Source organism: Mixophyes fleayi, chromosome 4 (assembly GCF_038048845.1).
Source record: "Mixophyes fleayi isolate aMixFle1 chromosome 4, aMixFle1.hap1, whole genome shotgun sequence".
NCBI classification, from domain to species: domain Eukaryota; kingdom Metazoa; phylum Chordata; class Amphibia; order Anura; family Limnodynastidae; genus Mixophyes; species Mixophyes fleayi.
The window spans coordinates 166,627,976-166,654,912 of record NC_134405.1 but is presented as its reverse complement, the minus strand read 5'-3'; the positions used below and the strand labels follow the sequence as shown (position 1 = coordinate 166,654,912).

Sequence of the window (26,937 nt, the reverse complement as noted above, 5' to 3'; positions counted from 1 at the left end):
AGCTCGCCTTAGGACACCTGCATTACGGTTTGATAGGTGTACTACCCACCATGGTTAAAATTTAAAGAAATAAATATATAAATCATTTATGGCTTTGTGCCTCACTCTCTTCCACAAGCATATTAAAGGAAATTTTATTTTTATGATCATCCCATTGGCCAAATTTGTTAGGCATAGTTTACATTAAGCATCCTTTCAGAAAATCTGTATTATCTCGACAACACTCTTACGCTTTGACCAGAGTAATTTACCCCTTCAAATCTCATTTAATGCCTTATGCATGGGGGAGGAGTGGTAGGAAAATGAGGGGAAATATAAATAAATTCATTTTTTTGTATGTTTTCTGTACTACAACAACAAATTTGTTTTACTTAAATATTCTCTATCAGATTGTTTGAATATCCAGTAAGATAAGCATTTTATTATATGGTTTTAAATGATGATTGTCTTCCCTAAACCCGAGTGAGTATTCTATCTTTTTTTTATGGACAATGTAATTTAAAGTCCATAATCTCTTAATGGGTCATATATTAGGCACTGGTAATGGAATTCATGCTCAATATATTATATTCTAAAACACCAAAACCTCTCAAGATGCATAGCATCAGTAAAACTGTCTGCACTGTTTCATGACATAAGTCTTGCGTCTATTGTTAATAACATTAGCCCAAAATAAGCATGGCAGTATTGACTCATTACTTATTAAAAAAAAAAAAAAAAAAAAAGGCCTTTTTAGCAAAAAAATAAATAAAAATGCTATTGTCATCATAATGGTGATTTTCTTTTCCTTTGAAAGTTCAAAAGGATAGCCAACAGTATAGCAATAGGAAGTATGCATTGAATGATCCTGCAGATATCATGTATCTCAGTGTCAGGATGTTAAGTGGTTTGGTTGCATGGTAAAATAACATTGTCATCCCATAATATTTTTTTTTTATTTGCTGTCTTGTTTAAGCCCAGAAAATAATATTAGCACCAGAACATTCTCTGGTAGAGCCCAATGTCTCTTTCAGAAACCGGGGTATTATTTGATTATATACTACTACAATACTACTATTATTATACACTACTGCAATACTACTATTATTATACACTACTAGGTTGGTCTACCTGGAGATATTGCAGACAGTAAGCTGTACAATATTGCCACAATATGTCATAATGATTGCTCAGATCAGTTCTGCTGCTTACATGCTTTTGTGCTAATGACAATAGATTCCTAATGGCAGTAGCTTCCTAGTTATTTTTCAGGGAAGTTGTGAGCAGGTAATGTATCTAATATTGGCCAATGACTTGTTGAGTTGACATTGTGCAGGGAGAGCAAGCAAATATTTTCCAGTTATTTTAGTATTGCAGTGCAGCTCAGTAAGCCATGATGTTTTAGTCCATACATTAAAAAAAAATCAAGGGTGTGTAATCTGGTGGTTTATCCTCAACCCGAGTTCATAGTGATGGCTATAGGCTAGCCACAGAAACTAAGAGACCTTATTAATTTCTGCTGACCAACAGAGAGCCTTGGGCACACAGGTCTCCTGTCAAACCACACTACAGAACAGGGATACAAGAAATTGAATATTGAAAAAAACAAACTAAGATTGGTCAACTACATCTGTACCTGCGGACAAACTTGCAGATGGAAAATCGCTATGTATTGTGCACATACCCATAGCAATTAATAGGTTCTGGTTTCGTTTACACAACTATAAAATGTGTTGGATTAAGTCCATTTTTTATTGTACATAGCCTTGAAACTTTTATGTCACGTTATGCATTTGTAGCGCATTGTCTTATATACATAACATTTCTTGAGACAGAGACGTTTATTATGTAAAGTAGTCTACCATGACTAAAAATTACATGCACTGGCTTCCTTTTTACTTCCTTGGCAAGGATATTGTGCATCTTTGACACTGCTAAAGAGGATTAAACAAGTAGCAAAGTCTTAAGTAAAGCTGCTTAATTGGCTACATAGAGATGTATTAGTGTCCTGAGACACTGTGAAAACATAATATATATTTCATCTGAGTATTTGCATATATTTCCCACATCATTTTTTTAACTCTCAAATAACCATACAGATCATCTTAAACTATAACTATTGCATGTTTGAAATACAGCTGTGTCAGTTTTCAGCTTGGTGTTTTGATATAAACTTAGAGGCTCACATTTTTGAGCACTTTTTATAGTAAAAGATCAAAAATATAACCGTTATAAACAGTGCCTTGTTTGGTGAACTTGTATTTGCCCGCACAATGTCCGCACAATGTCCGCACTATGTCCTATGATTGTTTTTAAATGGGGCCTTTAACCTTTTGCTGGTAGTCTCAACAGGATATAGGACTTTAAGTCATTTTGAAATGTGGCCCCTTGACTCTTTTCAGACTAAATTTACGATAACTCCTACAGAGATCATTACAATCAGCTTATTATTATTTTTTTTATTTACACTAAAAGCTTGCATCCCTGAAGGTGAAATAACTGTTACTTTGTTTGGGAGAATTTGCCTACCAAACGCCCTGGGAGGAGGTGCAACAGTATATCTTCAATTTGCAGTACCTTATCTTCTGTGAACAAACTTCTGTATATGACTCCATGGAAATAGGATTTAGGTGGATTGGGATAAGTTTATGGTAAAAAAAGAAAAAAAGCTTAAAAACATCCTTCATGAATCTGGGTAGAAGGTGTTGAAGCAATGGTACATGATTCCTCTAGAATTGCTTGAACCACTCCTGCTGTCTTGCCTCTTTGCTTCTGTGGTATGGGAGAGCCATGGGGAACATGCCTGAAAATCCACAGACTTTGGTGAATATATTGCAGAATTGATTGTTAAAAAGGGGAGGGGGGTTTCCAATCCGCTCTAAGGTAAGGATAAACCTCAAATTTATATGGTTACAATTAACACATAACATGAGGGGGTGCTCTCATAACTAGATAATCTAGGAATAGAGGAATTACAGTTGATAATAGATATCAACTGAACAGAGTAGTATAGTGTCCTTGTGATATGACTAATTATCTACAACCTTTGCCGATATTAATCTGTAAATAAACTGAAAGAGATTTTTCTCTAGAATGAAGGATGTATTGATTAATACAGGATAATATCACGCAGATACATATGACCTCATTTTTACTTATATGGGGTCAAAAATAAGAGTTGGGATTGTATGTGGAAATTAATTATAGCTACTGGCACTGTGTATGAATACAAACCTTTGTCACAATCTCCTTCTTACAAGCCCAATAATATTTTCCCCACAAAGGATACATGAACAACATATGAGAGTGTCTCAGATGTGTCTATGACAGTATCCCAATTCATGTGGGACAAATATTAACCCTGTGATGGTCACAACAATAGCGAAATATATTATAAATCTATACCCTGATGAGACCGAATATATTATTTAATAGTGGTCTTAGAAACAACTACTCAAATAGAGATTAGACCAACCCCTATGTATTAAGCTATGCTTAGCTAACATACAAATCTGTTAATAAATAGGGGCAACTGACCTTCCCTACGGGTCAATTTTTATATATTTTCTCTGACACTTTATTTCAATCTTTTTCACATCTATATATTTTTAAATTCGCCGATTGTTATGAGCTTTGGTTATTTGTCTAAAACTTTTTAACAATAATTAATAAAATTGATTTTATATTTACAAATTCTATGGATAGGAGTGCGTTGCATACTACTCTGTTCAGTTCATATCTATTATCAACTGTATTTCCTCTATTCCTAGATCTGATTGTTACCCAAATGAAATTAGCAAAGTCCCCTTACAAAGCTATTTTTTTTATGTTTTGTTTTTAAATTCAAAATAGTGTGCGTAACCCTATCAAATCGAAAACTTGTGCGTCATTTTTGGATGTCCATGACCAATCACAACTCTACCACTTTAAATAGACTAGAGATGTAGATGTTTGCTAAATACTTAATATAAATATATACAGGTTGCTTCAGAACTATATTTTATTGCATAAAATGTATGCAAATGTCCTTTCTTCTGCACCACCATGACTTAACGTCAATATTTAAGACTTGTTTTGAAATGAATATTCCTAATGGATTAAGCATTATACTGTACTGCTGACTAATGCCGATATAATTTGAATTTCTTTTATTAGCTGTGGCTATATTATAAAACCGAGACTTGCATTCTGAAATATGCAATAAGTTATTAAAAAGGTTCCTAGTTTAATTATTTTTTTATCCTCATGTGTTGTATTTGTAAAATTTAATATAGTACGTTCATGGGCCTTGTTACTATCACAACAAAATTGGCTACTTTATGGGTGATAGCAAGATGTTCCATGTTTAATTCATTTAGACTTTTGAGTGCTCAATGGTAAATTATTTTTGTTTTCTTAGCTGTGTACTCAAGGAGATGCAAGTCAGGTGATTGGTCCCCTCACAGAAGGACAACGAAGAAATGTTGCAGTGATTAATTCACTTTACAGACTATATCAATGCATTCAAAAGGTAAGATGTTATCCGTGGTGAACATGTGTAGTTTGAATGTAAAGGTATTTCTACTCTCTTTTTCTGCTTGTGAAATATTTATAGCAATTGCAAAAAATAATTGTAGGTAAACATGTTTATTATCATATATTGTTTCATACAAGAACATATTTTTTCACCCGCCAATCCTATAATTTTGCCCAGCCTGCTGTTCCCCCCCGATCACCCTTATCCTATGCAAACAGAGAACAAGACGGAATGTGAGCAGCTAGCTTCCTCGTCTTGTAACCTCCTCTGCATACTGCAAGGAGGTCATGCGTTACAACCAATCAGAGGAAGAGGAGTTACTGCAGTGCAATCTTTACCACACTCGTCATTCCTCTGTGGGCCCTGGCTGTGCAGGTGAGTTTGGGGAGGTGTGAGTAGCATGTGATATTATGGTGTTCATTGTGATACATTAACAACTGGAAATATCACTTGTTGTACGACATTCATTGTCCATCAGAATTCTAGATGCTACATGTTTGTTCTGCAAATGGATGGTGTGTTTCTGTTTCTGTCTTTAAACATTGTTTGTATATGTTTGCCTACTCTTTCTATAATTTAGACTTCTTTGACTTTAAACTTCTCTTCTTCCCTCAGTATCAAAGAAATATATATATTTTTTTATTAATATTAATTAATTAATTATTAATTAATATTTATATAGCACCAGCAAACACTGCAGCACGTATATAAAAGACACTTATAATAGTATATATTATAAAATTTACGGTATGGAGAGTTTTGAGTGAGTTGGGGACATGTGGGGAATTCTGAGTGGCTTGTGATGGGCATGCAGGGAGGACTGAGTGGCATGTGGAATGTGGGGGGAATTTTGGAATCCATATAGGCATTGGGGCTATTTCAGAGCAAGTTAACTGATCATGTTGCGTGTGGTAGAATTTTGGAGCATGTGGGTGCATTTTTGGAGGACTGATGTTCAGGCGCTAAGTTTAAGGCCCTTCTGGAGGTTGGAGGGCCACACATGTGGTCCTTAAAGTATTTCAGGTTGTCCATCACTGAATTACAGTATGTAGTCAGGCTCCTCTTTTTTTGTCTTTAGTGGGTGGCTGGGGGAGTACCTTGCAATACATAACATCCGAGCTGAAGTGTTTGAATAGTTCAGGTAAGAAATGATGGCCTGGACATTCTGTAGTTTTGCATACTGCTACATAATGTAAATAAAAGTACATTGGTGAGCAGGTCCAGGATCCGGGGTTGAAAACTTACGGCATTTGTGGGTACCACTGGTACGTTTGTCAGACTAGTCCTCTTGATTGACAGTAATAGTTTCTTATAAACAAACACATGCAAGTCTTCCTTATAGCCTTCCAGTCCCCCACTTAACTGCCCTCCTTCCAGTCTCCCACCTACCTCCCTCCTCGTCGCTCTCCTCTTCCACCCTCTCCATCTATGCCTCCGCTCTCCCCCTTTTCCTCCTCCTACCCTTGCGTCTCTGTTCGTCCTACCATCCCCTTAGATTGTACACTCCTTCGAGTAGGGCCTCCTCTCCTCCTGTTCTCCACCACCTTAACTCTGCTCTCCAGCTCCTTGTCTCTTCTGTGAGGCTCTTCTACCCCTCTCTACCCCTGGGGGCTTTCACCTTTCATCTAGCTGTACTTTGAGCTTCCCAGTTACTGTGATTTTTGTTAACTGTTCCGTGCTGTCTCACCCTGTACTGTGTTTCTGTCTGTCCCTGTACGGCGCTACGGATACCTAGTGGCGCCCTATAAATAAATATTACTAATAATAATAATAATAATGTGTTTTGTTCTGGTGAATAAATTGCAAATTTTAATTATATTTACTTGTTCATATACTACTAAAACTATGCCTTCATGATAGTTTTACTTTTAAATAAAGTGTGTGTGTGTATATTAAATATATATGTGTGCACATATTTAATATGTACTGTATGTATGTGTGGTTGACAAAATCATGTAAAATTATTTTTCTCCTGCCTTCAACCAATACTTCTAAACTTCACTCCAATCCCTTGAAATCATTAGAATGCATAGAGTACCAAAAAGTGAAAACATTTAAAGTCACCTTCAAAATGTCAGCCCTGTATTAAGTAAGGCAACATTAATAATGTATGATCTGCTGCTGATAAGATATAAACCAGTGATGCCAGTAATGTACATGTGATTGATGGCTCTTTATAGATATCCTATTGATCTTTAAATACACTGGGCATGCATCCTTCTTCCTGTGTCTTTTAGCTTTACAGTTTTAAAATTATTGTACCCGGATTTAAAAAAAAAAAAAAAAAAAAAAAAAAGTTAGACCATGAAGTTGGTAATAGTTTAATAAACTTGAAAGTCTTAAATTATGTCTATGCATTAATACATATGTTCCTGTGTGTGACATCGCCCTATAGAAGGTTTTTGGTTGTTTTAAAGACAATTGGTCATGGCAGCATACAGCACACCATCATTAGTTTTAAGACAAAGACTTCTTACCTTGTAGGTAAAAAGATAGTTAACACAATTATACTTTATATAATATTGTCTAAAGACTTAAAGGTACATATAAACTGCCAAATGTAAATATTCAGCTATAAGCTATGATAATGATGATGATAACTTGTTAAGTGTTAACCTGACATTCCAGTGTTTCTCCCAACTCGATTACAAATGTCTGAAGCTTCTTCCACATCTTCAGGTCTGTGTCCTAATGGGTTCTGATGTTGATCAAATAGCTGAAACTGCTGCCATTTGAGTAACTGGGGCAGCACGGTGGCTTAGTGGTTACCACTTCTGCCTCACAGCACTGGAGTCATGAGTTTGATTCCCCACCATGGCCTTATCTGTGCGGAGTTTGTATTTTCTCCTTGTGTTTGCGTGGGTTTCCCCTGGGTGCTCCGGTTTCCTTCCACACTCCAAAAACATACTCGTAGGTTAATGGGCTGCTATCAATATTGACCCTAGTCTGTCTGTCTCTGTCTGTTTGTGTGTGTATGTATGTTCGGGAAGTTAGACTGTAAGCTCCAATGTGGCAGGGACTGATGTGAGTAATATCTCTGTACAGCACTGCGGAATTAGTGGCGCTATATAAATAAATGATGATGTTGATATCGCTGGCCCTTCCCCTGTATATGAATTTACCAATCCACACAGTGCATTTCTGTACAAGCTGTCAGTCACTCTGTAACATAACTAGATATTGTATATCCATTGAGATTTCTTTCACAGAACCAAACAATCCAGTTATGTCTTGTATATGATCCAGCTCATCACACAGCTTTTGATTGTGGTATTTACTTCCTCACATGCCTGTTCAACTTGTAAGATTTAGTTGTTTAGGAATAAACACTTTTGTCATAAAATTGTCAAATTGAAGAGGTCTCTATCACTTGATCAATGTGATAAAATAGCTGAGACTGTTTAAAACTTGCAAAGCCATGCGTTTTGTGCATAATTACATAATCATATTAAAGCATTTTTTTGTAATATAGTTTTTATTGAAAGAGCCAGAATACAGATGGAAAAACAAGTATTAGGCTATCAACATCATTAAACATAATAGAGTTTGGGGTTCAACGTTGCTTTATAGCAGCTAAAAACTTCGACATATTCTGAAAAACTGGAGAAAGCTATAGCAATAATCGAATAACAGTATCAAATAAAGTACCCTCAAGACAATAAAAACATGGTGAACCATCTGCGCAGAAACAGAGCAATTTACCACATAATATAAGAAAAGAATAACAACAACGTAGGGTAGAGCTTAAGGGTGAGGGAGAGAGGGGCTAGAAAAATGGGAAAAAGAGCCATGATGGTCTCTGGGGTCGGTTGCCCAATCTTTAATGGAGGGAGTTGTGTGGTTTGAATCTCATGCATGTGAGTCCGGGGTAAATAGAGACCACTACATTTGTTAGTACACTACAGTTGGACAAGGTAGTGTATGTGTCTGTGTCTTGAAACTCTAACCATCTAAACAAAATGGCATAATAGTCTGGGGGTATTAAATTGACCGCAAGAGGGTTTTTTTTAAGACCTCGATAAGTCATTTTAACGCTGTTTTTTTTATCACTTTCGAGCGGGTTAACTTTACCCGCGATTCAATTCCATTTTTAACGCTCCGTGTTTTTTTTTTAACAAACGGTCCTCTCGCGCTCCAGTAGAAGTTCTATTGAAAGTATAGGGTGTGCGAGAGGCAGCTGCGTTAAAAGCAGTTCAGTTGTTTTTTTAACGTGGCGCGTTAAACATGCCAATATGCTGTATTATCTCGCACCTCTTTGGGGTGTGATAAAAATTAAAAACCTCTGAAAACGATTTGAAATCATGTAATAATGAGAAAAAAAAAGATAAACTATGTTTATCACTAATGCCTAACATGTAAAAGTTGATTTTCTTGTTAAAAAATAATGAAATAAAAAAACCATAAGAAAAAATAAAATAAAAATCACTAATTAAATATATTTATGTATGTTTTTGGTTCAAATATGTTTGCACTAATGTGTTTTGACATGGTATAGATGATTTTATAGTAAAAAATAGCTAAATAAAAAACTATGCTAAAGAAAGTACTGTAATGTAGATATTATCAACTAGAATGGTTGTGTAATGCAATAAAATGTATGAAAATGTATGCCAGTCCTTTTTTTGTGTTATACATGACCGCGTTAAAACCCCTAAAAACTCACAAACACAATGATTAACTAGCGGGGGCAGCGTTCCCTCTTTTTCAATTGAATTGCACAAGATTTTACGCTGCATTAACTTAAACCGGTCGCTATAGTGGTTTAAAACCTGCGGGTGACTTTTTTTTTTTTCCGCGCCGGGAAAAAAAAATATTGCGGACAATTGAATACCCTATAAGCCTGTCTGAAGATGAGAGCATTAAATTATCCATGTGTCTGTAAAACTCAATTATTGTGAAACACTCTTTAATAGTTTGCTCTGTGTGTTTTCATGTTAAGGGTTACTTATTAGGAAGAATAATGAATCCCTTAGAGCTCTTATTGTTTTCTGAAGCTAATATGTGTTTTTTATATTTCATATTATCTCATTTATTGTCTGACTTGGTACTTTTCTATTTTTTTATTTAATGCACTAACCTACTGTCAGTTGCTAAGCAATGCTGCATTGCTGATTTTAGCAAGATGCTAAGCCTCACTGACTATATTAGGGTTTTTTTTTCTGTTGCCTCAGTATAGTTTAAGAATCAGTTTCGTAAGGAATATTCTGTTATATAGCATTTTCTGGGTGCCTATTTCCAGAAGTTATATCCAAGGATGAAAAAAGTAAAAAAGGGGAAATTTATACTTTCAGTCTTCAAACCGCAAAAATTGAAGCCAAGTGATGGGAAATATAAAACTAGTACACAAATAACAAGTTTCCTTTACAGGAGTATTTAAAATTCAATTAATTGGTGTAATCAAATACAGTAGCGGTGACATAATGGAAGTTGTACTGTTCCAAGGTGTGTCGAACATAGTGGGTCTGATGTCATACATGTATCCGCTCAGCAGCATCGTGTTTGTGGAAACTATATCAGAGTGTTGGCAATTATGGAAAGGTGTAAAGAGAAACATATATGTCAAATTACAGTACTTCTCTATTTAAAATGTTGTATCTTTCAAACCTTTATTATAACCAAAATGAAAAGAGTATTATACAAAGTCTGTTAATATTCAGAAAGAGTTGTGTGTACTTCAGTAAAATAATGTATATAATGTGCTTGACAGAAGAGTTGCATGAATTATGGGAAACTAAAATTTCTTAAGTCATGGGCACTTCATTAACTTTTCCGTGCGTCAGCTATATTGACTTTTACGTTTTGTTTAAGGTAATTAGCGGATGCCTTGGATAAACATAAGAGTGTTTCAACACTGACTTGTCTCACCAGAAATAATACTGCGAGCCTAAACGGAAATGTTAATTGACAGACTTGATAGAACCGTTGTACTTTATTTGCTGTTAGACTTCTGAATTGTTCAAAATTGGAAAACTTTTTAATGCTGTGTATGTATATTTAAAAATGTACAAAGGGAAGATAAAAATAAAAAAAATGTCAGAGAATTATAACCTATTAATAAAAAATAAAATCATGCAGTCGTAGACCTTAGAAAGTAAACAAGGACATACCATGCTGTAAACATTTGTCTGGATCCTTCAACACCAACTTATCTCAAGGTCCTCTAGTTGACAGGACATTGGTTAAAGTCGTTTATTTTATAGTAACGTTTTCAAGACATCCTTTCTCTCGGTAATGATTGTAAACATATACACTGACCACCCACAATATTGAAACCACTGACAAGTGAAGTGAATAACATTGATTATCTCATTACAATAGCACCTGTTAAGAGGTGGGATATATTAGCCAGCGAGTGAACAGTCAGTTCTTGTAGTTAATGTGTTGGAAGCAAGAAAATGGGCAAGCATAAGGATCTGAACAACTTTGACAACGGCCAAATTGTTATGGCTAGATGACTGGGTCAAAGCATCTCCAAAATAGCAGCTCTTGTGGGGTGTTTCCGGTATGCAGTGGTTAGTGCCTCCCAAAACTGGTCCACAAAAGGACTACCAGTGAAACGATGACAGGGTCATGGGCGTCCAAGGCTCATTGATGTGTGTGAGAAGCAAATGCTAGCCCATCTAGTCCAATCCCACAGAAGAGCTACTGTAGCACAGACTGCTGAAAAAGTTAATGCTGGTTATGATCGAAAGATGTCCGAACACAGAGTATCGCAGCTTGCTGCGTTGTCGCAAAAGGTCATAGTGCCCATGTTGACCCCTGTCCACCGCCGAAAGTGCCTACAAATGGGCACATGAGCGCGAGAATTGTACCATGGAGCAATGGAAGAAGGTGGCCTTCACGTTTTCTTGTACATCAGGTGGACAGCCAAGTGCGTGTGTGTCATTTACCTAGGGAAGAGATAGCACCGGAATGCTCTATGAGAAGAAGGCTAGCTGGCGGAGGCAGTGTGATTCTCTGAACAATGTTGTGCTGGGAAAACTTGACATGACAACGAGTTCAAGGTGTCGACTTTACCTCCAAATTCCCACAAGTCCAAGCCATGGTGAACCCACAATGCAGCTTAACCCCCCCCCCCCCCAACTCCCAGTCATATTAAACCAAGTGCTGCCAGCCTGGTGCTAATCGGAGGAAAATCAGGGCGACAAACAGCATGGGGTCTCCCAGATTCTCATCCAATCCACCCCAGGTGGGTCAGCATGGGGCTTGGTTCCCTAGGGAACTGTGGTTGAAAAAAAAAATTGCGGGCCTCCTCCCTCTGGGTACCTAGCCCTGTGATGACAGCACTAGGGCTCTTCCCACACCCATATGTGGTGGGTATGGGGTAATGCAAGTGTTAAATAATAACCCTAATGCTGCTAGCCTAGTGCAGGTCGGAGGAAAATCGTTGAGACAAACAGTGTAGGGTCACCCTATTTTACTCCAAGCAGCCCTCGGCTTAGCCAGCCGGGGCTGGTGGCAAAAAATGTATAACATTTGTTGGTTTAAACAAGGGGTGTCTTTTATTTACAGTTTGCATTGGTGCACTACAGGACATAGCAGGCCCTGGGTGTCAGGGCATGCTGGTACTTGTGATTTCCAAAGTGCCAGCATGCCCTGGCAGCCATGAACAGTCCGGGCTTGCTTGGACCTGTAGTTCACCAATGTAAAATAGTGTTTAATTTTTTTGCTTTTTCAAAAACATTTATTAAAACCATTTCCCAGGGGTGTGGGGGGAGCACTACTGCTGTCAGTATGGGGCCGGTTACCCCTATGGAAGGGGCCCACATTTTTTTCGCGGACCACATTTCCCTGTGGAATATCTAGCCTGGGGCTGGTTGGCATCATGGTAGGGGGACCCCCTCATGCGGGTTCACCTGCTGTGGTGCCACAAGCCCCAGCTGGCTAAGCATAAAGTGCCCACCATAAACAACTAGGAGGTATTTATTCACGCGCGTTCTATCCATCCTAGTGTAAGAGGTCCACACTTATGCAGGGTGCAGTGTTTTGAATTTTTTGGGAAATATATCGTTTTTTTATAATCTGATTTTATAATATCTGTTTTTAAATAAAAGATAATGCACTATTAGTGCTATTTCTTTACATGTTTATTACATATGGTATTTTATGATTACAACATGGAATGTATTCTTTGAAGGAAAGTTGATTGGTAAAAGACAAACAAAACAAGAAAGCCTAGGGCATGTTGGAGTAAAATAGGGGGGACCCCATGCTGTTTGTCCCCCTGATTTTCCTCTGACCAGCACTAGGGTTAATGTTTTTTTTAACATTTATTTATTTTTGTCACTGTTAACTACCGGCGCCTCCACCATTTTAATACCAGCATTGTGACTTTTGGCATTTTCACTGTCAGCAGTCCCATTATATGTATTTTATCCGTGTCAGGAACATTTACATACCGACATTTAGCCTGTCGGTATTTTCGTGTCTGTATTATTTCCGTTGGTATTTCCACCATCGGAAATTTGTACACTACCCGACATACCAGTCCACTTTCAACCCTGGTGTTGCCCAAATATTCTATATATTCCCCTACTCCACTACAGACAGCTGAAGCTTCTTCACATCTTTAGTACAGTGTCCTGATGTATATCGTACAGGTCAAAAAGCTGATTCTGCAGACATTTGTGTTACTGTCACATTACTGGCAGTGTACCTTTGTGTTAATCCACCAGTAAGGCTGTGGTTTTCTGCTCTGCTAGCAAGTCTGTCATATTTTATTCAAGCTCTGCCTGCCCAGTTAAAGAAGCATCTCCCTTCTAGCATGGCAACATGGCAGAGGGAATGAAAGAGAATATGATGGAAATATTGAATTAATTATAAACACTTCGTTTATTTAATGCATATTAGTCTGTTATATAATACACAGCCCTTGCTATATATGTCATTCGGTGGCTTTACTCACTATTTAATGTTGATCAATAACTTTCTGATTGTAATATACTGTGTGTATATGCATGCACAGCTTATTCATACTTTACTAAGTAGAACCTTTGCTTACTGTAAATAAAATGCTGGCTTTTCAGTGTGCTCAGAGAACAAGGTCAGCTATAGTTAGATAATTATGCTTATCATAGACCTTTATTTTATGGTAACATGTCAAGTGATCAGAAGATCAGCAAGGAAACTGTATATTGGGGTTGCTATTTCAGGGACATTGGGACATTACTCTGCCTCTCTTTCAATAGAAAACCATACACATTATAGGACGAATAAAATATGGAGTAGGATTGCAATGTTTTGCATTCCCTTTCTTTTTATCTTTCTATTCTTCAGAATTTTATTATTATTATTAGCATTTATTTGTTAGGCGCCACAAGGTTTCCGCAGCGCCTTACATAGTACAAACAGTAGACCATACAGGGTAAAACATTATAGAACAATAAACATTAAGTACCAATGCTTCAGAAACTCCGGGCAGACATATGGAGTGAGGGCGGAGCAGAAGAGTAGGTATGGAGACAGGAGGGGAGAGGGGCCCTGCTCATGCGAGCTTACATCCTAAGGGAGGGTGGACAAAACAGGCACGGAGGGAGGCAGTGATGCAAGGGAGAAGAAGAGACCAGGGGAGAGGGGGAGAACAAGCAGAGAGGATGAGGGGTTAAGTGGATGTACCATGTACCATGTCTGGTGTTCTCATTTAAACCTGACACATGCACTGAGCGCTGGGAGACACTGGGAATAATTATACCTTGAGGACTATACGTCGAGTGGGACGCATTTTAGGCGTACAACAGAAGTGTAAATTGTGTCACTTATTCAGAGCTGCAGGTATAACTGAATATTAAGGAAAATACGTGATTTTTTTAAGAAACACTTAAAATCCATCCATTACTTAGGGTCCCCCCTTCCATAGTAACAACCAGCCCAGGCCTCTATTTCTAGGTGAATTACCCCGCCCCCTCCCTCCTTATATTAACCAGCACTGTGCTGAATAGTACTAGAGCTATTCCCACAATCCTGGAGTGGTGAATGTGGGTTGATATGTAAAAAAATAGATTTTTTTCCATGGTCTACTACAGTCTCAGCATGCACAGGCCCCGCGTTAAGTGGTTGGACATGGTGGTGCTTGTAGCACTACAAGTGCCAGCATACCAATTGCTGCCAGGGTATCCTGCCACTTCATAAGCCACAAGTGCCAGGATTTCCTGGCACTGGAGGCCTACTAAGACCTGTAGTGCACCAGAGAAAAATGTAATAAACTCACACACACACTTTGAAAAATTATTTTAATTGACATAGTTCCCTACACTTCACCCTCTTTATTATCTCACCTACATCTAGCTGGCATTGCTGGCATTTTATTCTTGAAGCACATATCCACATCTTGGTAAAATAAGAAAACATAACGCTGTTGTATTAGTTGTGGTAAGAGCTCTCGTTGCTAATGAGCTCTTAGCGGTGGAGCATAACACTATAATATCACCTGTAATGTTATTAGCGCTGATTTTCCCTCCCTGCTGCTTGTCTATTTAACATATGATTACCTATTTGCTGGATCCCAACATGACGTCTGTGCTACCCACTTGGTATGGAGTATACTTGGAATACCAGTTGCAAGAGGTAACTTAAGGGACAGTAGACTCCTCATTTGCATGGCCGTGCTGCACAATCTAACAGACTAACATCCAAGTCACAATAACATAAAGCACAATCCGAGTGGAAACACTGAATATGGACTTTATTTCCTTGAGTGGACTAGAGGGATGGACTCCTTGTGGCTGCCGTTATGCCTGCAAACAAAAGAACTGATCTTTAAATATTTAGCTATGAAAGATTTGGCTGCAGTTAAGATACAATATACACTTTATCAGAATATACTCCCAGTTCAAGTATAGGAAAGCAACAATATCTGTTCAATCATTTCAAGTATTTCCCTCCCAAATTTTTACATTTTGGGGCAGTACTACTTTATGAATAAAATCTTCCCTAAGTCCCTGTAGGGGAGACATAGTTGGTTATATTTTATGTATTCTTGTAGGTACAAAATACCATCTGGTATCAATTTTATATGCATTTTCTTAATTACAATAGAATGGAAGCCCAAGACACTTTGGAACTAGTTCTTTTCCACATTTCTTGGTCAAGCGCTTTTTAGTTGCAGGTGATGTATATGCATTAGCTTCAGACTTAACGTTTTTATTCGCTGCAATCTAATAGACTTAACCTACATATTAAAAGGGAAGCATGGGTATGATTTCATCCAATGATGCAAACCACTTTTTAATACTTTGCAGGTATATGTAGCCTTTAAGTTTTAAATGTAAGTTGTTTCTGTATACTTTATAGCTGATATGATAGAAGAAGGGCTTGACCTTCGGCTGCTCCAAATCTAAACCTAATTATGCAGCTTTTAGTAGTTGCTGCTGCAGAAAATGTAATTATGCCGCTGATCTCATTGAAATGAAGTCTGTAAATTCAAGCCATATGAGCCTTATGATAAATGAGGTTCTTCTCCATGCTTTATTATCAATATAAATAAATGTAATCAAAAGATGAACATTTGCAACACTTTTATGCACAATTACTAGGCATGGTATATTATCTCTATTAACAAAGATAATTTTGTTCTAGAAATTATGTTTAACCAGTGCAGTTCTCACATTCTCTGACTACCTTTCAATACATTGCATGTGTAACTTTTTAATAGCATTTAAACACACGATCAGCCACAACATTAAAACCACTGGCCTAATATTGTGTAGGTCCCCTTTGTGCCAACAAAATAGCTCTGACCCGTTGAGATACAGACTTCTGAAACCTCTGACGTTGTCCTGTGGTATCTTGCACCAAGGCGTTGGCACAAGATTCTTTAAGTCCTATAAGTTTGCGAGGTAGGGCCTCCATGGCTCAGACTTTTTTCAGCACATCCCACAGATCCTTGATCGGATTAAGATCTGGGGAATTTGGAGGCCAAGTCAACACCTTGAACTGTCATATTAGTCAAACCATTGCTGAACAATTTTTGTAGTGTAGAAGGGCGCATTATCCCTTGCCATCAGGGAATACCTTTGCCATGAAGGGTTGTACTTGGTTTGCAACATTGTTTAGGTAGGTGATTATCATCCACATGAATGCCAGGACACAAGTTTTCCCAGCAGAACATTGCCCAGAGCATTACACTGCCTCTGCTGACTACCTTTCTTCCCATAGTGCATCCTGGTGCCATCTCTTCCCTAGGTAAATGACAAATACTCACCCAGACATCCACATGATGTAAAAGAAAACATGATTCACCAGACAGGCATCAATGTGCCTTGGGTGCCCATGACCCTGTAGATGGTTTACCAGTTGTCTTTACTTGGACTGCTTATGGTAAGTACTAACCACTGCATACCAGGAACACCCCACGAAACTGGCTTTTTGGAGATGCTCTGACGCAGTCGCCTAGCCATCACATCGCATTGGGCTAGGCCACACCTAGCCCAATTGTGAAGACAACCCTATACCCTATATATTGTGGGCAGCACGGTGGCCTAGTGGTTAGCACTTCTGCTTTGCAAAGCTGGGGTCATGAGTTCAATTCCCAACCATGGCCTTATCTGTGTGGAGTTTGCATGTTCTCCGGTTTTCTGCCACACTCCAAAAACATACTAGTAGGTTAATTGGCTGCTTTCAAAAATTGACCATAGTTTCTTTCTCTGTCTGTCTGTGTGTGTGTGTATGTTAGGAAATATAGACTGTAAGCTTCAATGGGGCAGGGACTGATGTGAATGAGTTCTCTGTACAGCGCTGCGGAATCAGTGGTGCTATATAAATAAATGGTGATGATGATGATATATAAGGTTGTGCATTTTATATTTTCTTCCTTGCAGCACAAAATTGTTTTCCCTGTTGCAAATTTTACACTCATAAAAAATGTTTATGCAGAAAGTGAAGGCACTTGCAAGAATTCAGTTGTTAAAACCTTTCATCCATATGCAACATTTCTATCAGATTAGATGACCACTTTCAAGTGTGAAATTAGAGACCAAATTTTCACACACGAAAAATTTATATGTGTTCCTGTCTGACATCTGGCCTCCTTTGCTTGGTTTTCACCCATGCGTTAACCTTACTCTTGTGCTGTCTCTTCACTTCTTCATTTCGATCTTCGTCAGCAGCGAATCCACTTCATGTCCAAGTCATTATTATGAATTTGTAGAAGCATTTCCCCAAAATTGCTGCCAGTAATGCCTTGTACAGACATACACACATACTATGTTTCTTCCTATATGTCTAGGGTTTTCTTTCCCACCTATGCATTTTTCATGAAGAGTTTATGTACTACAGAACAAAATAACATAATAACCAGCATTAATCAAATAAATCCATAAATTGAATGAATTAATCATAAATAATAATTGCATTATAACAGGGCGGAAAGGCAGAAAAATGACTGTCTACTCAGAAGCTTAGCGTAAACAGATAAAAGCCAGGGCTCCGAGATTCATCCAAATTATGTCCTCCCATTAGTCAAAGAATGAATGCACTTTTTAAAATACTTTCCTTAATGGAGTACTTGTAACTTTGCATACTGATTTGAAATGAGCTTTTTCTAGAATATAACCGTTTGCTAAAATCTTAGGTCTAAGCTTCTTTTAACAGTCTATTTCCTTGGGTTTTATTTTATAATATAGTGCAAGTGCACAAATGCGCTGTGCCCCTTTACAACCAATCTGATACTTGTTTACATTTTCTGAACTGCTAAAATCTGGTTACTGTAGGATATAGTACATTTCTGCACATTGCACTATTATTGTATAAGCCTATATGACTACTTCTTTTTAGTTGTCATTTTTTCTTTATTACAAGAAACTGAGATATACAAATTAGTGCTGCAATGGACCATGTTAGAGTGCTGACATGCTTCTGGATAAGGTACAAGGAGAGAAGTTGCCCTGACATCTTTTGAATTGCATTTAAGGTCTGATTTCGCAAATAAATATATGTATTTATACATACCTGGCTGGATAATACCTGGTTTTCATTTGATATGATATAAATATTAACTGCACAGAGGATGGAGAACACAAAATATGGTCAAATGGTATTTACTTCTTTTCTGCCAATTTCAGCCGCCTTTATAGATGCAATTCACAAACCTCTTATTTTAGTATTAACCTACTCCTCTCCAGCTATTTTTGTATCCTATGATTGTCAGCCGGTGAAAGAGCGAAATTTTCTTTTTTGTTCCCCTTCAAGGTTATATCGGGTCAGAGTTCACTCCCAGCAGCTGCAGAAGAGAATATAACTGCTGCCATGAAGGTAATAAGCTCTTCTGATATCTTGAAGGAGTGGAATGCAATAAAAATCTCTGACAGCTGAATGTTTGTCTTAGACACTAGCATAAAGAACTATAAGTGAACTGAAAGCAAATATTGGAATTATGTGTGCCAGTTAAAGGTGCAATCATGTAATTACATTTTGGAAATTATCTGCAGATAGGTTCATTTTGTGTTAATAAGGCGTTTTCAGAAAGCTATTTTACACCAAATGAATGAAAGAGCTCTCTTGATAACTCACTCATGTAAAATTAATCTTCATATATAAACAGAGCTTAGTTAATCAGAGAGAAACTCCAAAAATGAAACAGCATAAAAGCAGTAGGGGTTAACAGACCGTTATATGAAATACTGTCTGCACTAGTCTAGTGCAAATATAACTTTTATATCACAGGAGTGACACTACTATGTAAATATAGTGATGTACATTAGAGGATACTATTTGTTCACTGTGTATATTGTAGAAACTACTTTACTGGGATGAGAATGAATGCAAACTCCCTTGAGGTTTATTTCTATTGACAACTTGTTTTCTTAACGCCTCAAAGGTGTTTCTTTTCTATCAAGAATGTAACTGATTTAACATGCCTTTCTGTGCAGCTCATCTCCTCAGCTAGTTTAATTAACTTGGTTGACCTTCTCTAAACACATTCTATAGCCTTTTAGTTAAAATTCCTCTACATAGAATATTACTTTGAGACTGAGGTCTGATCACTAATATTTATAGTCTACATTTTCTTTTTTATCCAGTTTTATAATAATGGGTCTAAGCTTAGAATGCAGAGTACTTAAATAATGTGTTATGAACCAGGTGAATCCAACAATATAATTCCTTTGTCCTATTTATCAGACAATCTATAAACTTATGGGAAATGCCATACAACCTTTGCTTAGTTCTGTCGGTGACTCTGTTGAAGCCATTATCATAACTATGCACCAGGAAGACTTCTCTGGGTAAGTTTATAATATTACTTTAAATATGTTACAGTACCCCATCATTATTATTAGGGATTTTGCATTTGTGGATGCTTAAACATCTCTGATGTGAAGGTTTTCAAATTGTCTTTTGAGCCTTTGGAATGGCGTATACCATCCTGTGTACACAGTTATGTAAGATAGTTAATTAAAAATGTTTTCCTGTCAATATAAATATATTTTTAATAAAGAATATTGCTTATGTGATGAAAAAATTGTAAGATTTACAATTAGTCACAAGACAAGTTCCTATAGGAATTGTCAGGAACAGGGTACTTAATCACTAGAGGCATCCATTTATAACCAATCCATTTACAGTTGATCTCTTAGCTTACCTACTAGCACCACACCCATTTTCACAATAGCCATGTCCATTTGTGTTTTCTAAATGTCGATATAGCTATATTTCCTCTATTTTGGAATTCATTGACCTTTGTACCAATTTCAAATATGTATTATGATTTTCAGAAATCTGTCAAATTCGGGGAAGCCAGATGTACCCTGCTCTTTGTATATGAAAGAATTACAAGGTTTTATTGCAAGAGTCATGAGTGACTACTTTCGGCATTTTGAGTGCATTGATTTTGTGTATGACAATACTGAAGAAATTGCCCAAAGAGCAATAGAGCTTTTCATACGCAATGCAAGTTTGCTAAGGCCACTTGGTGAAGGAGGAAAGATGAGACTGGCAGCTGATTTTGCGCAGGTAAGAAAAGAAACACACATTACAGGTGCAGCATACATGAAATTAACTTTTAACGCTGGAAGATTCTGCCACCAAAGTGTAGCCCATGCAGTATGATTTCTCCAGGTGTAATGTTAATGTCAAACACCAAAACATTGCCACAATTTACTTACAATACTAACTGTATGGTTTGTAGTTCTCAAAATTTGATGTCATGTTGGGTGCCACACGGTGAATTTTGATTGGCTGGTGATTTGTTTTCTAATAATAAAAAAAAATAGAAACATTTTTTAAAAACAATTTGCAAACCTGACGACAACCTCAATTAGCCCCAGTGCTAGACAGTATAAGTATGAGTTCTTGAACATGAAGTCAGCAGGGCTGGTACCTCTATGAAGAAGGAGATCCAAAAAGCAGTGTCTTTTAGCACTCTCTCCAATAGGATACAAGTTCCACATTGAAAAACGCTGGGGCTCTTCCGTAACTAAGAAGATTTGAGACCCTTAGAGTGGCATCTTGGCAACCCCAGTGGTCCCAGCATAATGTGCCAGGGTTCCTATGACCTCTAACAGTTACATCAAAATACTCTCTAAAACTCCTTTTTACCAATTTATTAGCTATAAAGTAAAATATTTCTTATTCCTTGATCTGTGATCTAAATCTCCTTTTACTAAAATGATGCGCCTGCTTACAGTGAGTGACAGCTGCTATCTGATCAAAGCTGATGTTAACAAGAAACTCCTTTACCATCAGCTGATCACAAGAGACCAGCATGAGAAAATGCTTGGCTGGTTGTCAAGGTTAGTGGTTAATCTCAACTTTTATCATTTAGCTATGCTCATTTGTAGTGTGTATTTGTGGCTTGGTTGTTTTTCTATAGGGATTTTTCTAGAGGTTTTTTTCTTGTATTTGAACTACTTTTAAAAATAAGAATTTCTATTTCTGTTGAGACTCTATGGCTGCCCTAACAAATAGTTAGTCCTTTATCAGCCGAGTAGGAACGGGGGGTTGACACCCCTGGAAGGTGAAGGTATATAGTGTGACTCGATTAGTTGTTTCTTTTTCCTGACTCTTCAAAGTTGAGTATGGCAACAGTGAGTGTAATAAGGTTTTTTTTATTTTGTTGTGTATGTGGGATTAGCTATGGGTTGTTATTCCATTAGTTAGTAAATGCAGGTAAAGCTGGTACTCTTAGCAAAGGAAATTAAAAAGGTGAGTCCTTAACGTGACCCGATGGAAGAATGTTTCTTCCACGTCATCTCTTGCATGGAGAGCAGTGAGTTTGAGTGTACCTTGCATCTGGTACACAGCCTGCAGCATGGATCCGGAACCAGCCCCAAACAAGCTGAAAGACACCTGTTCTATGGAAGGGGTGTTTTGTACATGATGTTAGATTAGTTAGTTACTTCTTCTCCTTTCCCTCTCTGTACTCTTTCAGAGTCTGTGGAAGGGAAAAAAAAACTATAAAGACTCATAATCGCATTTGTGGAGCATGTGATAAGGATTTACCTATTGGGGTTATAAAGAGACTTTATTTGTGAGCTATTCTTCAAAGAGGAACTTTAGTGCATATCACAGAAAAATATTGGGAGTTGATTAGCTGGATGATGAAATATTTTTGCATAATGCGAGTCAAAAAGTTCAAATGACCAGGGAAAAAAATGTTAGAGATGTGTGTTGACCGCTGTGTTTTGTTTTTGGATGTGGTTTTGGTTCTAAAACTTATTTGTGTTTTTGTTTTGTTACTGTTTTTGCCCAAAATTCCTGAAAGGTTTTCAATTTGAATTGAATTAAAAATTGTGAAAAATAGGTAAAATTATGTGATATTGATCAGGTTTTGCTTCTATATTACTACTTATAGCATTTAACATTCATTTACAGTCTATTTTTTGTTGATCTCTAAACCACTGTCCAAATTTTTACCAATGTTGCACAAAGTCTGCAGCGAGCTGGCTGGGTAAAATTAGTGACAGAGTAGCGGCAAAGATACATGCCAGTTTAATAATTATTTCTTAACAAACACATTTTATATTTTTTTGGAGGAGTCTGTGGTGCTCAGAGTCAAAGAAAAGAACACCCTGTTGTTCACACTCAGCACAACACCCCTTTTTACTGCCCCTGACAACATTTGCTTTAACCTATGACAGAAAGAAGTGACATTGTGTTCTGTATAGAAATGGAACAACCAATCACAGGAAGGAGTATGTCACTCCTAGAGGGAGTGGTAAAAATGTTGATGAATTTGGCAGCAGAGCTCATTACTGGTTCTAATAGGAATGGTAAGTTGAGACAAAGGTCAGCCAAGGGCATGTACGAAGAGTAGCCCTTATGGGGCCTTAAAATAGGAATTTATTGGTTTTGTTTGAGAAAGAGGAGAGAATATGAGCTATTTTTGTAAGATGAAAACTTCAGGCAAATATATTTGGAATATTCAAGAAATTGTAAAAATAGTAATTGGATTTAATTGTCATCAAATTATGTCTGTCAAAAATCTATAGAAAGTATGTTGAGTAGTGATAAAGTGATGTAACCTCCATGTGATACTCTAATTAGCATTTGCATCCTGCAGTCGCTTGGTTTCATACAGGTCATGGAACTCAGAGGTGCCTTCTATATCCATAATACTTTACTATAGGGTGTACATTACCTCTTATGCACGCATAAAATAACATAACTTAGAGACACACATTGACATAACCAATCCTCTACCAATTTATTTTTTTTTATTTTTTTTTATTGAAAGCCTGGGAACGTGCAATCAAAAACCCAATGTGCCCAAAAAAGGTGTAAAACCATAAAAAAGTGCACAAGGGGTACGGTACTGGCCCCTTCTTTAAAAATAAAGGGCCCTGGTCCCCGATCCCCGGAACCAAAAAGGTCCCTTAGGGGGCAAGGGTCAGACCCCCTTCGCTGCGAGGCTAGGGGGGTCCCTTTTAGCCCCTGGGATCCACCGAAGCTTCACCCAGGGCTCAACAACTAGTCCACCCCCTAAGGGGAGGACCTACGTAGGTGTTCAGGGAGGCTGGAGCCTAAGGGCCACACAACCTCCCCATGATCGTCTCAGGGACAGGAGCCCAAAAGGGCCTACCTGTACCCAATAAAATCCAGAAACGTGAACACAAAAGAAAAAGTGACAAACATGAAGAAAAATAAATAGTGCCGAGTGGGTACGGCCCCAGCCTAATGGCTGGGCTTGGTATAAAAATTTTCTCGCCCAGCCATAAGGCCGGGGCAAAGAATAGAGCGAGTGCTTAAAAGAAAGTGGGTGCCAATCTAATCACGTGTTTAAGGTTCTATGACCAGTGATTTATGGCACCCCCGGTGTCGCCACTCCCGGAGGCACATTTGTCCCAGGCTTTCAAAGCAGCAATCCCAGCCCCTGGCCAGAGGACCAAGTGCATCTCTGCCACAACTGCACTTGATCTTAGCCAAAAGGCCGAGAATGCTATACCTCAGACATTGGTATTTTTTTTTTAAACCAATATTACCTGTTTGTGTGGTTTGCAGTTATGCCAGCTTTTCTTCTGGAGACTAACATTCATTTAACTTAAGGAAGTTGGGTCCTCCAATACCAATTAGGGCTAAACATGACCACATCATCAAAATACACAGAGGTGTATCTGTGGTGGGCACTGTAGACACATTCCATCATTCTCTAACAGAGCAGGTGCTCGACACAACTCACAGGGTAGCACTGTATTTTGGATCAAGTCGTCTGGGGTGAAAATGGGAGGTTTTTTTTCTCTATTTCTGGTATATGCCATTATGTTTTATTGAGGTCAGGCAGTTCATCTACCCTCGGTATGTAATGTGCATCAAATGTAGGTACTTTATTTTACTTCTGGAAAGCAATGCAAAATCACAGCCATCCATCAGACTTTGAAGTTAGCAACATATGGCTATCTATTGTGAGATTACTCTGTAACCTCGTTCTAACTTTTACTGTTTTACTTGGCCTCCTCAGAAATAGGTTTTTTTTATGGCCCTCTGAAATGCGTTAAGGTTTAAGCAAGGTTGTAACTGTTGCCATCGGCAGCCCATGTGGCTGCTATGGGGCCCTGGAATGTGTCTCCAACCATTCGATAGGCCACCTGCTTCAGCTCTTCTGAATATGCGCACAGTTATACTGTGATGTAACTAGTAGTCCAAACAGGGCTCCAGTTTGCATGTGCTGGCCCCTATGAAATGGTTAGTAGATTCTCATTGCCAGGCCCCCCCCCCCCCCCCCCATACCTCGAAAAAAATTGTTATGGGGCCCGGCGGCTGCCAGTTACACCCCTGTGTTTAAGGATTGTCTTGTTGAGTTTTGCTCTTTGCTATCACATCATGCTTTATTATGTTTGTATGTTTGGGTAACTTGGCGAATACCTCCCAATTTCTCTCTACCTGTTTTTTTAATACTTGCTTTTGGGGCATAGAGACAAAGTCAGCCACCATAACTTTTGCTGCAGTAGATGTAACTGTCGTACCAGGAAATTCATGAACTCCTTGATCCTTCCAAGGATTAATACATTTTACATGATACATTTGAATGGACTTCCTTTTACTTTGTTGGAATACTTTATAAATTACCTTTCTAACCCATTAATTTATCTCAAATGCTACTTTGCACAACGTTATTTTGAGCCATAGAAACCACTACTATAACTGTGTTTCCCAGGATATAAACCCATCTCATTAGTCTCTTGTAAATGTTCTCGAACAATTCTGTGTTAGCATAATGAACCACTACACTTTTGTGGGTCGTGGCTTAATTTTACCATGTTTTCTTAAAAAATTCAAATAGACCTGGTGGATGTCTACTATATACAAACTGAAATGGAGAGAAATCTGTGGAACTTTGGGATGTTTCTCTTCTAGCACACATTAAATAGGGTAATAAATAGAGATGAGCGGGCTCGGATTCCGCTAATCCGAGCCCACCCGAACAGTGCGGATCCGAACGGGATCCGAGCACTGTTCGGATATTTCCGGCGGGCAAAAAATTGAAAACGAGGCTCTGTCGTCCAAGTCTCGCGTCGAATCTCGGTAGGGGTGGGAGGGAGGGCCCAGAACAATTCCATCTTGTACCTCTTTTTTTGGCATTATGTGCTCAAGCTACCTCGGTGCAACCTTTGGGCCTAAAAACAATATTGTGAGGTGTTCAGAATAGACTGGAAATTAGTGGAAATGATTGTTATTGAATGTTATTGAGGTTAATAATAGCGTAGGAGTGGAAAAAAAAAACACAAAACTGGTTTTTAGCACTTTTTATGCTTTTTTATAAATAAATCAGAACCAAAACCTTTCGTCGGATGTTTTGGCAAAACAAATCAGAACCCAAAACCTCAAGCTAATCAGAACCCAAAACCCAAAACACTAAAAGTGGCCGGTGCACACCCTTAGTAACAAATAATCTCAGTATTGACTGTACTGTTCCAACACCCATCTTAGTATACTGTTTAAGGTTTTGTTAAATCTTTCTATTAATCCATCTGGTGGATATATATTGACATATGTAAATTGTTTTTAATATTTTAAACAGCTTTTTAATATCTTTAGACATAAAGGGTGTATCCTGGTCAGTCATTATTTCTTTGGGTATGCTTGTAATGGAAATATTTCCCCCCAGGAACCACAAAGCTGCAGGCCCAATTAAGACTTTGCATTGTCCTATCTACCTCTGTCCTGCTCACTCCCTTGCAAAGGAAAATATGTGGACTAGCTCCTTTGTTATGCATTTAGACAAGGGGTTTCATGGCTGAATTTTTTTCAGCATAGTTGGTAGTGTAATTGAGAGCTTCCATGAAATGTTGGTGCCCTCTAGCAGATTTAACAAACTAAATGAATAGAAATCATTTTGTAGGACACCTTCATAATAAGAAAGGAAACCATCGGACTACAGAAATGCATTGCCATTGCCATAAGTTGACATTCTAGGCAGGATTTAAAATAAAACAAAAAAAAGAGAGAAGCGCAAGTATATCCTCTCTAGAGTAAAATACCACCATAAAACAGATTAAGTGGATATCTAAGTGATTGTGATCTTCAGTAAGTGTGAATGGTCCTTCAATTCTGTACAACGCTACAATAATCCAGATGTTAGTTCAGAGATAATTAACATTGGATATATTTTTCCCTATAAGTGCACTATAGGTAATCATTTTCTGAATGCAATTCATTATAACCAAGCTGGTCCTACTTATTTGCATGTGAATATAGTTTATTTTATGTTTTTTATTATATTGTTATTTTGTAATACATTTTAAGCCTATATGTCAATACAGGTTTTATGGTGTTATTTTACTATAGAAGATATACTTGCGCTTCTCTCTTTTTTTCGTTTTGTTTCCAATTGGTATGAAGTTTAATCACAACTCCTGATGAGTAGCTGCGTGTATCCCCTCTGAAGTGTGTGAACGTTGATTTTGTCAACAGAATATATATCTATTTATTTATTTTATTTTATTTTTATTCCCCTGTGATTGGGATTTAATCATAATTAGCGCTTAGTTTTATCCCTATTGTCTATAGGGTTA

At 37.7% G+C, this 26,937-nt stretch overlaps 1 protein-coding gene across 1 annotated transcript in view; it reads left to right on the top strand.

The window, feature by feature from the left end:
- The window catches only part of COG5 (component of oligomeric golgi complex 5), a 295,484-nt gene that overhangs the window by 228,610 nt on the left and 39,937 nt on the right, over positions 1–26,937 (top strand). Inside the window, exons 15-18 of the mRNA XM_075208803.1 lie at positions 4,379–4,489; positions 18,680–18,742; positions 19,610–19,713; positions 20,203–20,440. Coding sequence (XP_075064904.1) covers positions 4,379–4,489; positions 18,680–18,742; positions 19,610–19,713; positions 20,203–20,440 — 516 coding nt within the window. The remainder of the gene's footprint in view (positions 1–4,378; positions 4,490–18,679; positions 18,743–19,609; positions 19,714–20,202; positions 20,441–26,937) is intronic.